The following is a 15,891-nucleotide window of genomic DNA, read 5'->3' as shown; positions in this document are numbered from 1 at the left end:
AAGGGTCTGAAGTTAATGACGGGTTATTGAGAAGCTTTCGGAAAGTGTCATGCCCTTGTTAATGGAGTGGTCAGTCATGCGGCTTGGGTTGATCCCCGTCTCGTGCGATTGTCCAAGCTTACGACATGGCAGTGAGAGCTTATAACACAACATAGGCATACACTCAAACACAAGAGCGGTTGGATTACATAAAATGTTACCGGCATGCTGGGGGGCGTGGGGGTAGGGGGAGGAGCAGGCGGGAGAAAAAAGCCAAAATGTTATGGCCACCAAACGTGTTAACAAGGCAACTGGATTTGGGTTACAAAATGTCACCTCTGTTGTAATTCTGCCCTTGGTCCAATATCGGAGCTGTTTAGTTTGAGGGGGAAAAAAGAATAAAACTTACAATTCATAAACATCAATGCAAAATATTTCACTTATAATCCCATTTCACAATTAAAGGGAATCTATCAGCAGGTTTTTTCTGGGTAATCTGAGAGCAGCACAATGTAGGGGCAAGAGATCATCATTTCAGGACTAGGTGTCTCGTGCCTCCTGGTCCAACCAAGTCCCCACTACTGATTAGGAGCTTTCTGTCAATATACAGTGTACACAGAAAGCTGCCAATCAGTGGTGTGGGGAGGGATTTACACAACAAGCTGCCAATCAGTGGTGTGGGGAGGGATTTACACAGATAGCTGCCAATCAGTGGTGTGGGGAGGGATTTACACAGAAAGCTGTCAATCAGTGGTGTGGGGAGGGATTTACACAGATAGCTGCCAATCAGTGGTTTGGGCAGGGATTTACAGAGATAGCTTCCAATCAGTGGTGTGGGCGGGGGTTTACACAGAAAGCTGCCAATCAGTGGTGTGGACAGGGATTTATAGAGATAGCTGCCAATCAGTGGTGTGGGCGGGGGTTTACACAGAAAGCTGCCAATCAGTGGTGTGGACAGGGATTTATAGAGATAGCTGCCAATCAGTGGTGTGGGCGGGGGTTTACACAGAAAGCTGCCAATCAGTGGTGTGGACAGGGATTTATAGATATAGCTGCCAATCAGTGGTGTGGGCGGGGATTTACACAGAAAGTTGCCAATGAGTGGTGTGGGCTTGGATTTACCCAACAAGCTGCCAATCAGTGGTGTGGGCAGGGATTTACACAGCAAGCTGCCAATCAGTGGTGTGGGCAGGAATTTACACAGAAAGCTGCCAATCAGTGGTGTGGGCGGGGATTTACACAGAAATCTGCCAATCAGTGGTGTGGGTGAGGATTTACACAGAAAGCTGCCAATCAGTGGTGTGGGTGGGGTTATACACAGTCAGTGCTGTGGGTGGAGTTATACACAGCTCAGCATTTCGAGCTCTGCTAGATCTGCAGCAGAAAAAACAATGATCCCATTACAACTGCTGCACCCGATATACTAAGTGACACATCCCTGGAATCGGGGTCTCCGACACTATATCATGCTGCTCTCAGATTACATAGCAAAAATAAAAGAAAAAAAAGTTGGCATACTACATCTAGGTGTCCATGTCCAGAGAGCGTATGCTCCCGAAAATGGTGCACGACGGAGCACATGGGGACTCAGTCTGCACCATTATAGTCAAACGCCCCGTCGGGAGGGGGGGGGGGTTCGGACAGAAGCCCCGGCAGGACCATTACACGGAAATCGGAACACAATGTGAAAGGGGCCTAACCCTGTTATACAAGCTGCACACTGACACTGCATTGTATCACTGGGTCAGATCCTCAGTGATGTCCCAGGAAAAGATACAAAATATTACAAAAAAATTCTAATCCATTTTTTATTTAGATTTTTTATTCTATTTACTGTCTATGATTAAAGGGATGTCCGCCTCGTCTGACCTGCTGTAACCGACATTCAGAAACACTTTACAGGAGCCACATGGGTCATAAACAATAATAGGCAAGCTCGTACTTAGTGATGTGTAGGAGAGTGTTGTGGGCATGCTCTGTGACCTCGGCAAAGGTCAATGTGCTGAAAGGGAGAGGAGGTGCTCTGTGACATCACCTACTGTGAATTGTGAATCCTGTTTTATCAGCTGTATATAGAGGTGCTATCAGTCATTGTACAGGGGAGGTGAGCTGTGACATCACGTATTGTGAATGGTGGCTCCTGTGTTATCAGCTGTATATTGAGGTGTTATCAGTCATTGTACAGGAGGAGGTGAGTTGTGACATCATCTATTGTGAATGGTGGATCCTGTTATCTACTGTATATAGAGGTGTTACCAGTCATTGTACAAGAGGAGGAGGAGGTGAGCTGTAACATCACCTATTGTGAATGGTGACTCTTGTGTTATCAACGGTATACTGAGGTGTTATCAGTCATTGTACAGGAGGAGGTGAGCTGTGACATCACCTATTGTGAATGGTGGATCCTATGTAATCTACTGTATATAGAGGTGTTATCAGTCATTGTCCAAGAGGAGGAGGAGGTGAGCTGTGACATCACCTATTGTGAAAGGTGGATGGTGGATCATGTGCAATCTACTGTATATAGAGTTGTTATCAGTCATTGTACAGGAGGAAGAGGAGGTGAGCTGTGACATCATGTGTTATCCTATATATATATATATATATATAGGTGTTATCAATTATTGTACAGGAGGAGGAAGTGAGTTGTGACATCACCCATTGTGAATGGTGGATCCTGTGTAATCTACTGTATATAGAAGTGTTATCAGTCATTGTACAGGAGGAGGAGAAGGTGAGCTGTGACATCACCTATTGTGAATGGTGGATGGTGGATCCTGTACAATCTACTGTATATAGAGTTGTTATCAGTCATTGTACAGGAGGAAGAGGAAGTGAGCTGTGACATCATGTGTTATATCCTATATATATATATATATATATATATATATATATATGTGTTATCAGTCATTGTACAGGAGGAGGAAGTAAGTTGTGATATCACCCATTGTGAATGGTGGATCCTGTGTAATCTACTGTATATAGAAGTGTTATCAGTCATTGTACAGGAGGAGGAGGAGGTGAGCTGTAACATCACCTATTGTGAATGGTGGATCCTGTGTAATCTACTGTATATAGAGGAGTTATCAGTCATTGTACAGGAGGAGGAGGAGGTGAGCTGTGACATCACCTATTGTGAATGGTGGATCCTGCGTAATCTACTGTATATAGAGATGTAAAAAATGCAAAAATATCACTGAATATTAAAACAATTATGTTTTACATGACGTCATTTAAGCAATAGCTTTGAATAAACCCTGTCATGCTCTTATGATACATTTTCTGTTATTATTGGACGACAGTTTTTATGCGTTACATTATCCATTTCACATAATAAGCAAAGTTTGCAGTAAAAGTGTAAATACCTTCGGGTTCAACATTATCAACAACATTGTTGACTAGATGAATGACAGTCACTATGGAGGCTTGTGGGAGGGAGAAAACACAACGAGGGAGGAAGAAAAAAAAGAGGAGACAACAGAACGGTTAGTATTACAGCGCACACACATGGTTATGTATCAATCACCGGACGTCTCCGGCACCGCGCAGCTCATGGTGGGACTAACGAGTGGGGTCAGACCGCGGGGACGCGGGTCACCTGGAGAACATAGGACACAACCCTCCGTCTGTATCCTAATATTTACACCCTGTGCACACAGGAAATTTGACCAAAAATGTTCCGATCCCATAACTTTGCAATCAAAGCCTAGTGGAGGGTCCCCTGGTGGGGGCGAGTCTGACCCTACATCCGAGCAACGTTTCCCACATTTTTACCTTAGTTGAGGGATCTAGCCGGGGTCTACAATGGGCACATAAGACACACACTTCTTTTTTAGATGCCACGGTGCCGGACAACTTTTAGAGGATATGATGGGGGGTGATGCCCCCTTTTTACTGCCCCCTAATTGTTCATCTAAACACCATGGCACCAGATTCTGGACCATGCTGAGTCCAGGGACAGGAACCCTCATTGCGCCATTATAGGGATTCTTGGTGAGCCTTCAGCGAGTCCGAGAGACCTCTACTTCTTACCGGAACCTCCCGGACTTTGGGAGAGACTTCCCGTAAAAAAATGGCCTCCGTGTGGAATTTGAAGACTATTTTGGAAAAGGAATTTAAGATTTTTCACTTTAGAAACTTCTTTTGGACCTTCTTAAATTGACCTGAAACGTCATCATCTGAATACCTAGTTTGCAAAAGATGGAGGGGGGAGTGGGGCGATCATGCGCCCACATTCTGTGAAAGAAGTCCTTAAAGCATCACCATTTGGTTTTATTTCAGCCCTGGGGTGGTGCTTTAAATGTAAGTCCCCTGCCCCCGGTCTTATACCCACCTGCCGCCATCCTTAGCTTGTTACAGCAGCGCTCCGGTCGGTCTTAGGTTCTCCTAGAGTCACACTGAGCGATTGTGCCGTAACTTCTGACTTTTAGCAAGTGAGAGGATACGGGCACAAGACAGCGCCGAAAAAGGATGAAGACGGCAGCAGATGAGTCTAAAGGCCACTTTACACGCTGCGACATCGCTAGCGATCGCACCCGCCCCCGTCGTTTGTGCGTCACGGGCAAATCGATGCCCGTGGTGAACAATATCGCCGGTACGCGTCACACGAACTTACCTTCCTAAGTCGCTGTGGGCAGCGAACAACCTCTTTTTTAAGGGGGAAGTTCGTGCGCCGTCACAGCAACGTTACACAGCGGCCCGCCAATAGAAGCGGAGGAGCGGAGAGCAGCCGTGTTAACGACACGCCCACCTTGTTGCCGGAGGACGCAGGTACGGTGTTGTTCGTCGTTCCCGGGGTGTCAGACGTAGCGATGTGTGCTGCCTCAGGAACGACGAACAACCTGCGTACCAAATGAGCAACGATATTTGGGAAATGAACGACGTGTCAACGATCAACAATTTGGTATTTCTGATCGTTAGCGGTTGCTCATACGTGTCACACGCAACGACGTCGCTAACGAGGCCGGATGTGCGTCACGAATTCCGTGACCCCAGCGGCATCTCGTTAGCGATATCGTTGCGTGTAAACCGTCCTTAAGACTGGGGACAGGGAGTTTATATTTAAAACGCAACTCCAGGGCTGAGAAACAAACGCTGGAGCGGTGCTTTATCAGAATCTAAATTTGGGGTGCGTCTTATCATCCGGTGCGTCTTATAAAACGAAAAATACGGTAAATCCAGTATATCATCATCTCCTTTAAAATATTCTGTTGTCATCAAAGCAGTTGTAAAGGGCTTATATATGGATTATTACACTTAGGGGTACTTTGCACGCTGCGACATCGCAAGCCGATGCTGCGATGTCGAGCGCGATAGTCCCCGCCCCCGTCGCAGCAGCGATATCTTGTGATTGCTGGCGTAGCGAACATTATCGCTACGCCAGCTTCGCATGCACTCACCTGCCCTGCGACCGTTGCTCTGGCCTGCGACCCGCCTCCTTCCTAAGGGGGCAGGTCGTGCAGCGTCACAGTGACGTCACATGGCAGGCAGCCAATAGCAGTGGAGGGGCGGAGATGAGCGGGACGTAAACATCCCGCCCACCTCCGTCCTTCCGCATAGCAGCCGGGACGCAGGTAGGAGATGTTCCTCGCTCCTGCTGCTTCATACACAGCGATGTGTGCTGCCGCAGGAACGAGGAACAACATCGTACCTGTCGCTGCACCGGCATTATGGAAGTGTCGGACCCTACACCAATGATACGATAACGACGCTTTTGCGCTCGTTAATTGTATCAAAAAGGATTTACACACAACGATATCACCTGCGACGCCGGATGTGCGTCACTTTTGATTTGACCCCACCGACATCGCACCTGCGATGTCGTAGTGTGCAAAGCCCGCCTTAGGATAGGAAATCTTTACCAGATCGGTGGGGATCCAACACTTGGCACCCCGAATAATCTTAGGAGAGTCCCCTGGGATGACCGGAAGTAAGGAACGGACAGACACAGAACAGCACAGCTCCATACACCTTGTAGTGGCCATCCTCAGTACTGCAGCAAAGCTCCTATAGAAGTAAATGTGAGGTGAGTTGCAGAACCGAGAATGGCCACTACATGGCGTATGGATGTTGCGGCTCTGTCCACTATGAAGATCCGGCCACCGATGGAGCATCATACAGCTGGGGTCCCACTGATCATTATGACCTACCCTAAGAATAGGCACTCCATCTATAAGCCCCAGACAACCCCGTTAACTTTAAGAACATGAAAGACGACCATTTTTTTCCCTAAATCTATCATTCTTCGTTAACGGTTGTGGGCAGTCATGGGGCGCCAACCATTGCCCATCAATCGGTTTCCATGCATGCACCATGGCTGAGGACAGGAGCGCCACCGCGGCAGGGCAAGAAAACAATGACTACCGGGAACTTCTGGGAGCGCTAAGTAAGTAGAAGTTGTTTTTGTTGTTTTTTATTGCCCCCCCACCCCCCTGCTTTGAGTAACTTTTCCAAAAATCCTGGACAATCTCTTTAATCCTGTGACGGGTAAAGAAAGCCGGTAGAGCAGGAAACCGGGGTCGTAAAGATGCAAACCGCTTTCATGTGTATTGATGTTGATAAGATCCAATATGTATTGCAGTTCCAAATTTTTGGATAGGTGTAACAGGCCCTAAAATGTATCGTAGCATTCTTCTTCAATTCGGCCACCATGGCTGCCTTGAGTAGGAACTACTCGTACACCAAATGAGTGATTATGGCATACTTATCATTGAAAAGTCTGCAATTGCCACTAGAGGGAGCTATAGGGATTCATACACCTCAATACTTAACTGACCTGCAGTGAGCTCCCCCTAGAGGTGGCAGATAGGAGCGAAACATTTAACACTACATTTTCTCCAGAATTGCTCATACTTGATAAGATGGATGAGGGGATACCTAGAAAACATCCCTAAATCTGCCCCTGAATACTACCACCTACTTATTGCACTAACAAATATGAACAGAAAACGTGTCCTCTGATAAAGCCGACCTTCCTCGACACCTGCCCTAGATATTAAAGAGTGGAAATTGTACACAACGGAAGTAGATGTAAATGCGGAGTCTTTACCATTGTCATCTCCCGAATCCGACTGAAAGGAGTTCAAGGACTGATTCTCGGAATTGTTCCCCTTTGTGTTCCCCACAAAACAAGTCAAATCTTCCGCTGCTTCCAGTCCTTTACCTTGAAATACAACAAAAAGAAATCAATTATTTTACATCCCCCATCAGTCACCCCCATTACCAGAGTTCAACGGTGGCCTCAACTCTATAGAAGAACATGCAATTAACGAGGCTTTACAGCACGTGCCGCTCTCCAATTCTCTCCTCTACATCCATCCTCTTATTCTGTCCTGTTACCAACCATAGAAATGGTGAATGCGGATCCTCCACAGGTCTCATGATAGAACAATACATAGCAAAAAACATAGATACATAAAGCAAAAGATAGATAAAATAAAGATAGAGGGATAGATGGATAGATAGATAGATAAATAGATAGATAGAAAAAGAAGGCCACAGTCCAAAAGCAATAGATACATAGAGCAAAAGATAGAAAGATTGATAGATAGATAGAAAAAGAAGGCAGTACTCCAAAAACGATGGATACATAGAGCAAACAATAGATAGAACAAAGATCGATATAGAGAGAAAAAGAAGACAGTACTCCAAAAGCGATGGATACATAGAGCAAAAGATAGAAAGATTGATAGATAGATAGATAGAAAAAGAAGGCAGTACTCCAAAAACGATGGATACATAGAGCAAACAATAGATAGAACAAAGATAGATATAGAGAGAAAAAGAAGACAGTACTCCAAAAGCGAAAGATACATAGAGCAAAAGATAGATAGAGGGATAGATAGAGAGAAAAAGAAGGCAGTACTCCAAAAGCGAAAGATACATAGAGCAAAAGATAGATAGATAGAGGGATAGATAGATAAATAGAGAGAGAGAAAAAGAAGGCAGTACTCCAAAAGCGAAAGATACATAGAGCAAAAGATAGATAGATAGAGGGATAGATAGATAAATAGAGAGAGAGAAAAAGAAGGCAGTACTCCAAAAGCGAAAGATACATAGAGCAAAAGATAGATAGATAGAGGGATAGATAGATAAATAGAGAGAGAGAAAAAGAAGACAGTACTCCAAAAGCGAAAGATACATAGAGCAAAAGATAGATAGATAGAGAGATAGATAGATAGATAAATAGAGAGAGAGAAAAAGAAGGCAGTACTCCAAAAGCGAAAGATACATAGAGCAAAAGATAGATAGATAGAGGGATAGATAGATAAATAGAGAGAGAGAAAAAGAAGACAGTACTCCAAAAGCGAAAGATACATAGAGCAAAAGATAGATAGATAGAGGGATAGATAGATAAATAGAGAGAGAGAAAAAGAAGGCAGTACTCCAAAAGCGATAGATACATAGAGCAAAAGATAGATAGAGGGATAGATAGATAAATAGAGAGAGAGAAAAAGAAGGCAGTACTCCAAAAGCGATAGATACATAGAGCAAAAGATACATAGAACAAAGATAGATAGTTAGAAAAGGCAGCACTACAAAAATGATAGATACATAAAGCAAAAGATAGAACAAAGATAGATAGATAGGTTGACAGATAGATAGAAAAGGAAGGCAGCACTTCAAAAGTGATAGATACATAGAACAAAAGATAGATAGAACAAAGATAGATAGATAGATAGAAAAAGAAAGCAGCACTCCAAAAGTGATAGATACATAAAGCAAAAGATAGATAGAACAAAGATAGACAGATAGATAGACAAAGAAGGCAGCACTTCAAAAGCTATAGATACATAGAGTAAATGATAGATAAAACAAAGACAGATAGAAAGAAAAAGAAGCCAGCACTTCAAAAGCGATAGATACATAGAGCAAAAGATAGACAGATAGAAAAAGAAGCCAGCACTTCAAAAGCGATACATAGAGCAAAAGATAGACAGAACAAAGATAGATAGATAGTTAGATAAATAGAAAAAGAAGGCAGCACTACAAAAATGATAGATACAAAGATCAAAAGATCGATAGAACACAGATAGAAGATTGATGGATAGAGAGAAAAGAGGAACAGCACGTTAAAAAATGAGAGTTGGGTGCAAGGCCCCCCAAAATACCATATATCCAAGCATAGATAATCTATATATATAATTGCCTTATTCTGTCTGTCTGTCTGTCTGTCTATCTGTCTGTCTGTCTGTCATGCTCCAAAATTGTGTCCTTACGGTGACACAAAGCTGATTGGCCGCTGGGCTCGCCATGGCCCCGCCCCCCCACACGGATTGGCCGCTCGCCCAGGCTGCGCCCCCACACGGATTGGCCAGCCGCTCGCCCAGGCTCCGCCCCCCCCACAGATTGGCCTCTCGCCCCGGCACCCTGCAGGCATTGGCAATTCAGCCACGCCACGCCCCGCCCCCCTCACGCAATGCACGTTAGCTCTGGCCCCACCCCCTCCCTCCCCCCGCGCATTTCTCTAACTGACACGGCTGTCACGGAGGTGAGTACGGTACTCCCTATCCCCCCCCAACCCCCCCCCCCCCGGCCCCCGCTCCCAAAGGGGTGGTGTGGATACTCGCATGGTTACAAGCGCTGTCACGGAGGTGAGTACTGTACTCCCTCCCCCTCCCCCGGCCCCCGCTCCCACGGCAGTGGTGGGAGTGGTGTGGATACGTTGGTAACCATGCTCGCATGGTTACAAGCCCATCAAGGTCCTGCTGCGCCGGAAGGTCCACACGCACACACACAAACATACACACACATCAGATCACACTCACACTCACTCTCATACACACCTCACACACACCTCACATCGCATCCACATACTCACGACATCCTGGGATATCGCTTGCTTCTCGGCGGCGAAAATGTGCTGTTGTGATCTTCCAGGACCTGACGGAGGATCACATGGCCAGAAGCATGTGATATCCCCGGATGTTGTGAGTATGAGCGCGTAAGTGCGATATCGTCAGTGTCTGTGTGTGTGAGTGGATGCGATCGGGTGTGTGTGAGTGGATGCGATCGGGTGTGTGTGAGTGGATGCGATCGGGTGTGTGTGAGTGGATGCGATCGGGTGTGTGTGAGTGGATGCGATCGGGTGTGTGTGAGTGGATGCGATCGGGTGTGTGTGTGAGTGGATGCGATCGGGTGTGTGTGTGAGTGGATGCGATCGGGTGTGTGTGTGAGTGGATGCGATCGGGTGTGTGTGTGAGTGAATGCGATCGGGTGTGTGTGTGAGTGGATGCGATCGGGTGTGTGTGTGAGTGGATGCGATCGGGTGTGTGTGTGAGTGCATGCGATCGGGTGTGTGAGTGTCGGCAGAGGAGCAGGGCGTGCTGGAGAAGGCTGGGAGCAGAGAGGCTGATCATGGGGAAGAGGGAAATGCTGATGCTGAAGGAGGCTGGGATGGGAAGGCTGGGAAGAAGGAGGCTGGGAGGAGAGAGGCTGATCCTAGGGAAGGCTGGGGAGAGGAGGCTGATGCTGAGGGAGGCTGGAAAGAGAGAGGCTGATGCTGAGGGAGGCTGGGACGAGGGAGGCTGATGCTTAGGGAAGCTGATGCTGGAGGAGGCTGGAAGAACAGAGGCTGATGCTGGTGGAGGCTGATGCTTTGGGAGGCTGATGCTGGGGGAGACTGGGAGAGGAAGGCTGATGCTGAGGGAGGCTGGGAGGAGGAGGCTGGGAGGAAGGAGGCTGGGAAGAGAGAGGCTGATCCTTGGGGAGGCTGGGAAAGGGAGGCTGATGCTGAGGGAGGCTGGAAGGAAAGAGCCTGATGCTAGAGACAGAGACGCTGATGCTGGGAGGAGAGAGGCTGATGCTGCGGGCAGAGAGGCTGATGATGCGGGTAGAGAGGCTGATGCTGGCGCAGCATGGCGGATGGAGCACGTTTGGTAATGCGCAGCATGGCGGATGGAGCACGTTTGGGAGTGCGCAGCATGGCGGATGGAGTACGTTTGGGAGTGCGCAGCATGGCGGATGGAGCACGTTTGGGAGTGCGCAGCATGGCGGATGGAGCACGTTTGGGAGTGCGCAGCATGGCGGATGCAGCACGATGGCGAGTGCGGAGTATGGCGGATGGAGCATGTTTGGGAGTGCGCAGCATGGCGGATGGACCACGTTTGGGAGTGCGCAGCATGGCGGATGGAGCACGTTTGAGAGTGCGCAGCATGGGAGATGGAGCACGATGGGGGGTGCGCAGCATAGGGGATGGAGCACGATAGGGAGTGCACTGCATGGGGGATGGAGCACGATGGGGAGTGCCCAGCATGGCGGATGGAGCACGTTTGGAAGTGCGCAGCATGGCGGATGGAGCACGTTTGGGAGTGCGCGGCATGGCGGATGGAGCACGTTTGGGAGTGCGCAGCATGGATGATGGAGCACGATGGGGGGTGCGCAGCATAGGGGATAGAGCACGATGGGGAGTGCGCTGCATGGGGCATGGAGCACGATGGGGAGTGTGGAGTATGGCGGATGGAGCACGTTTGGGAGTGCGCAGCATGGTGGATGGAGCACATTTGGGAGTGCGCAGCATGGCGGATGGAGCACGTTTAGGAGTGCGCAGCATAGGAGATGGAGCACGATGAGGAGTGCGCAGCGTGGCGGATGGAGCACGATGGGGAGTGCGCAGCATAGGGAATGGAGCACGATGGGGAGTGCGCAGCATGGCGGATGGAGCACGTTTGGGAGTGCGCAGCATGGCGGATGGAGCACGTTTGGGAGTGCGCAGGATGGGAGATGTAGCACGATGGGGGGTGCGCAGCATAGGGGATGGAGCACGATGGACAGTGCACACCTCCCCCCAACACACACACACGCGCGCGCGCGCACTGCACAACACACCACACACACACACTGGAAACCACAAACAACTGCCCTACACAGACACCCACACACAGACAACGCTGCACACACAAATATACGCACATACCGCACATATATATAACAAAAATCATACATGAACTACACAATACGTAAATTCTAGAATACCCGATGCGTAGAATCGGGCCACCTTCTATATATTATAAAAAAACAGCAGGCATCACTCAGAAAAAAATTAGGAAAAAGTGGACATTACTAGCCCATATGACGGGGTGACGATTTGGTTGTTTTGGCGTGATAAAGGTTTGAAACAACCATTTTTTCCTGTAGATAGACAATAGCTAGATAGATGATAGATACTTACAATCATGTCCAGAATCCCAAGGTGATTTTCTGATGGAGTCACAGTCAGACCGACACGGTGACACTGACGGCATATTGGGGGCCACGCTGCACACCACCACTCCTCTTCGAGCTGTGAGAATCCTAGGTGACTCAGGGTGGAAGGTTGTCATCTCCTGATGCTCCACCCCAAGTCCATCCACCATTTTATCCAGGTTGTTCCTAGATTCGCTCTGAAAACATGGAGTGTAGGCCATGGGTCGTACGGGAACTTGAGGTGGACCAACCTCTTGGTAGATATTTCTACTATCTCCTCCACCCCGGAGATTTTTAAACTGTATCCCATTGGTTTTATTGAGTAATGCCGCTGTGGCCGGGTCTTGGACCAGGGTGATGTTGTTACGGGAATAATTTTTCCGGAATACTTTTTTGCGGAACACGATGAAAAGGATGATCAGGACAAATATAACAAAAAGCACCACTGCAATTCCGATAAGCTCCTCTTTGCCAACATAAGAATGCCCTGCTTGAATGTTGGGCACCACCACAGGTCTGAGACCACAGTACTGTCCAACGTAGCCATGAGTGCAATTACAGAAAAATGATCCAAAGGTATTGATGCAGCTGCCGCCATTTTCACAGTCTTCTCGTTCACATTCATTAATGTCCTCTTCACACCTACAGAAACATTTATCAAATGAGAGAGCGGTTACTGATAGATCTTCAGGACTGACCAACAGGACATTAATTACGGATTGACCTTCAATATTGGTCAATGGGTGGGTAGCTTCTGATGGACCCTTAACACTGGTCAAGAGAAGTTTAGTTACTGATGGACTGTTGACACTGGACAAGACAAAATCAGTTACTGATGGACCCTCAACACAGGTCAAGAGGAAGTCCAGTTACTGATGGACCCTTGACACTGGAGAAGAGGAGATCAGTTAATGATGGACCCTCAACACTGGTCAAAAGGAGGTCAGTTACTTATGTGCCCTCAACACTGGTCAAGAAAAGTTTAGTTACTGATGGACTGTTGACACTGGACAAGACAAGATCAGTTACTGATTGACCCTCAACACTGGTCAAGAGGAAGTCAGTTACTGATGGACCCTTGACACTGGTCATGAGTAGTTACTGATGGACCCTCAACACTGGTCAAGAGGAGGTCAGTTACTGATGTACCCTCAACATTGGTCAAGAACTGATTGTTTATTGATCGATCCTCAACACTGGTGAAGAGGAGGTCAGTTACTGATATACCCTCAATATTGGTCAAGAGGAGGTCAGTTACTGATGGACCCCTGACACTGGTCATGAGTAGATCTGTAACTGATGGACCCTCAACACTGGTGAAGAGTAGGTCAGTTACTGATATACCCTCAACATTGGTCAAGAACTGATCAGTTACTGATGGACCCTCAACAATGGTCAAAAAAAGATCAGTTACTGATGGACCCTCAACAATGGTCAAAAAAAGATCAGTTACTGATGGACCCTCAACAATGGTGAAGAAGAGATTGGTTACTGATAGAGCTTAGATAATGGTCAAGAGAAGATCAATAACAGATGGACCCTTGACTCTGGTCAATAAAAATCTAGTTACTGATGGACCCTCAACATAGGTCAAGAGGAGATTAGTTATTGACGTACACTCAACACTGGTCAAAAAAAGATCATTTATTGATGTACCCTTAACACTGGCCAAGACGAGGTCAGTTACTGATGAAGCTTCGACACTGGCCAAGAGGAGATCATTTACTAATGGACCCTTGACATTGTTCAATAAAAGACTGGTTACTGATGGACCCTAGACATAATTAAAGACGACATTAAAGGGGCTGCCCTATGTACACAACCCTTGTCGCTTACTAATAGACCTGCAACACTTTATTCGAGAGGAGATCCGTTACTGGTGGATCCTAAAAACTGGTCAAGAAGATATCGGTTCCTGATACACCCTGGACACTGGTCAACAGGAGATCAGCTACTGATAAATCCTCAGCATTGGACAAGAAGAAAGTAAAGGTCTGGCTTTATAAACACAACCCAAGTGTGTGTGTGTTCTATTACGGCAGGTCAAACATTTGGGAACCCTTCTCTATCAGCTAGAGTTGAGAGCTGCAAATAGAGGTGGACCCCCCCCCTCCCCCCTGTCCATGTGTTACATTGTTTACATCGATTCGGCCTTGGACAATCCTTATTTTGTTAAAAAGCTAACATGACGATAAGCCGATCACAAAGTATCCCCATTCTGTGCGCATAAATGTGGCCTGTCCAGCCAGCATAAGTGATCATATTCCCTGCAGCGCCTCCACAGCAAAAATGAAGAATTACACAGTGTCTATTCTGGTTCAAAGATGGGGGTTCTAGGTGGAAGCAGCCCCATGTATGATGATCATGTCATATACGGCAGATGGGAGGGGGATTTCTGTACCCCTTTTCGTGACTCACATACCTCATTAGACCTGGATCTTAGACAGGAAAACCCAAAGACCTCGACTACAACTCCTTTAAGAACGCTACAACTCATTTTTTCCTGTGATCTTTAAATTAAATGGTGCAATGTTGGATTCCTCCGGCCACCACTAGGTGGAGCACACTGAATACAGGCTTCTCATTGAGCTCAGTGGAGCTTTATTATGCCATGTGCAGCTCCCCCTAGTGGTGACTACCGACATTTGACATTTTAACATATACCTCAGGCTTAGGGGCTTTGTAGCTCTGTGTTACAATAACAAGATTTAATATGAAATTCGTCAGAATCAAATATATAAAAAGCCTAAAATGACAGATTCTCTTAGAGCGAGCTCCCTGCAATGACATTCCCATCCACCTCCACTTACGTTAACCCTCTCAGACCCGTCCTGCAGGTGCAGATGAAGGCGTTCCCCATGGGATCACAAGTTCCACCGTTTCGGCATGGGTTAGGGAAGCACGCTGTGATCTCGGACTCGCAGTTTTTGCCGATGTACTGGGACGGGCAAGTACATTGATAGCCTGTGCAAAAAGAAAAAAAAATAGGAGTTTACATAGGACTGCCTGACAACTAAAAAGGAGTATATGACCATAATGGGTAGAAGAAATAAGAAATGGACAAACTCGGCTCTGCTATTTCTGTATAGTCACACCTTAAACCATAGAATTTTATTAATAGCTTTAGCATCTTACAAGAAGAATTGTCTTACCTAACTATACTGGTGCTCACATAGGACAATTCCCAAAGGGTTAACGCCTTCAGCTCTGCTACATTCTGTGTAGTCACCAGTGCTGCAGTGAATTCTGCAGCTGCGGAGATTCTGCTGCATTACATGACCCAACAGTGCCACCTGCTGTCAGTACAGTGGTACTACAGACGAAGCAGCTAAAAATTCACAGCCTGACATTAATCTGATAATTCAGCCGTTTCCCAGCACTTACAATAATACTAATAATATAATATATATATATTATAAAATTATATTATATTATATTATTATTAATTATATATTATATATAATTATTATAATAATTAACTTAAATAAAATACAGAAATCCTCAGCCCCTCTGCTCCTGATTAATTATATTTCTGATATAAAGCTCTGCAACGTGTATATATCACTATTCCTAGCGTACAGCAGCCGTGTGGCCAGTACATAGCAGTATATGTGCATAGACTTCTATGGGAGAGTGTAGTGGGCATGTTCTGTCACCTGTGCAACGGTTACTGTACATGGGGAGGAGGTGAGCTGTAACATCAATTATTGCGATTGGTAGATCCTGTGT

At 46.6% G+C, this 15,891-nt stretch overlaps 1 protein-coding gene across 5 annotated transcripts in view; it reads right to left on the bottom strand.

Annotated features, from left to right (window-relative positions):
* FAT3 (FAT atypical cadherin 3) overlaps window positions 1-15,891 on the bottom strand; it is an 846,518-nt gene that overhangs the window by 10,181 nt on the left and 820,446 nt on the right. For 3 of the 5 annotated variants that reach the window (XM_075337574.1, XM_075337573.1, XM_075337575.1), the window contains 5 exons: window positions 14,973-15,126; window positions 12,149-12,804; window positions 7,028-7,141; window positions 3,345-3,404; window positions 316-351 (listed from right to left, as the gene is read on the bottom strand). In XM_075337574.1, the coding sequence (XP_075193689.1) occupies window positions 316-351; window positions 3,345-3,404; window positions 7,028-7,141; window positions 12,149-12,804; window positions 14,973-15,126 (1,020 nt within the window). The remainder of the gene's footprint in view (window positions 1-315; window positions 352-3,344; window positions 3,405-7,027; window positions 7,142-12,148; window positions 12,805-14,972; window positions 15,127-15,891) is intronic. The other 2 variants (XM_075337576.1, XM_075337577.1) reach the window with 1 other exon arrangement.

The sequence above is a fragment of the Anomaloglossus baeobatrachus genome, chromosome 2 (genome assembly GCF_048569485.1).
Source record: "Anomaloglossus baeobatrachus isolate aAnoBae1 chromosome 2, aAnoBae1.hap1, whole genome shotgun sequence".
Taxonomy (NCBI): Eukaryota; Metazoa; Chordata; class Amphibia; order Anura; family Aromobatidae; genus Anomaloglossus; species Anomaloglossus baeobatrachus.
The sequence above is the reverse complement of the archived record's forward strand: the minus strand, read 5'-3'. Positions and strand labels throughout refer to the sequence as shown.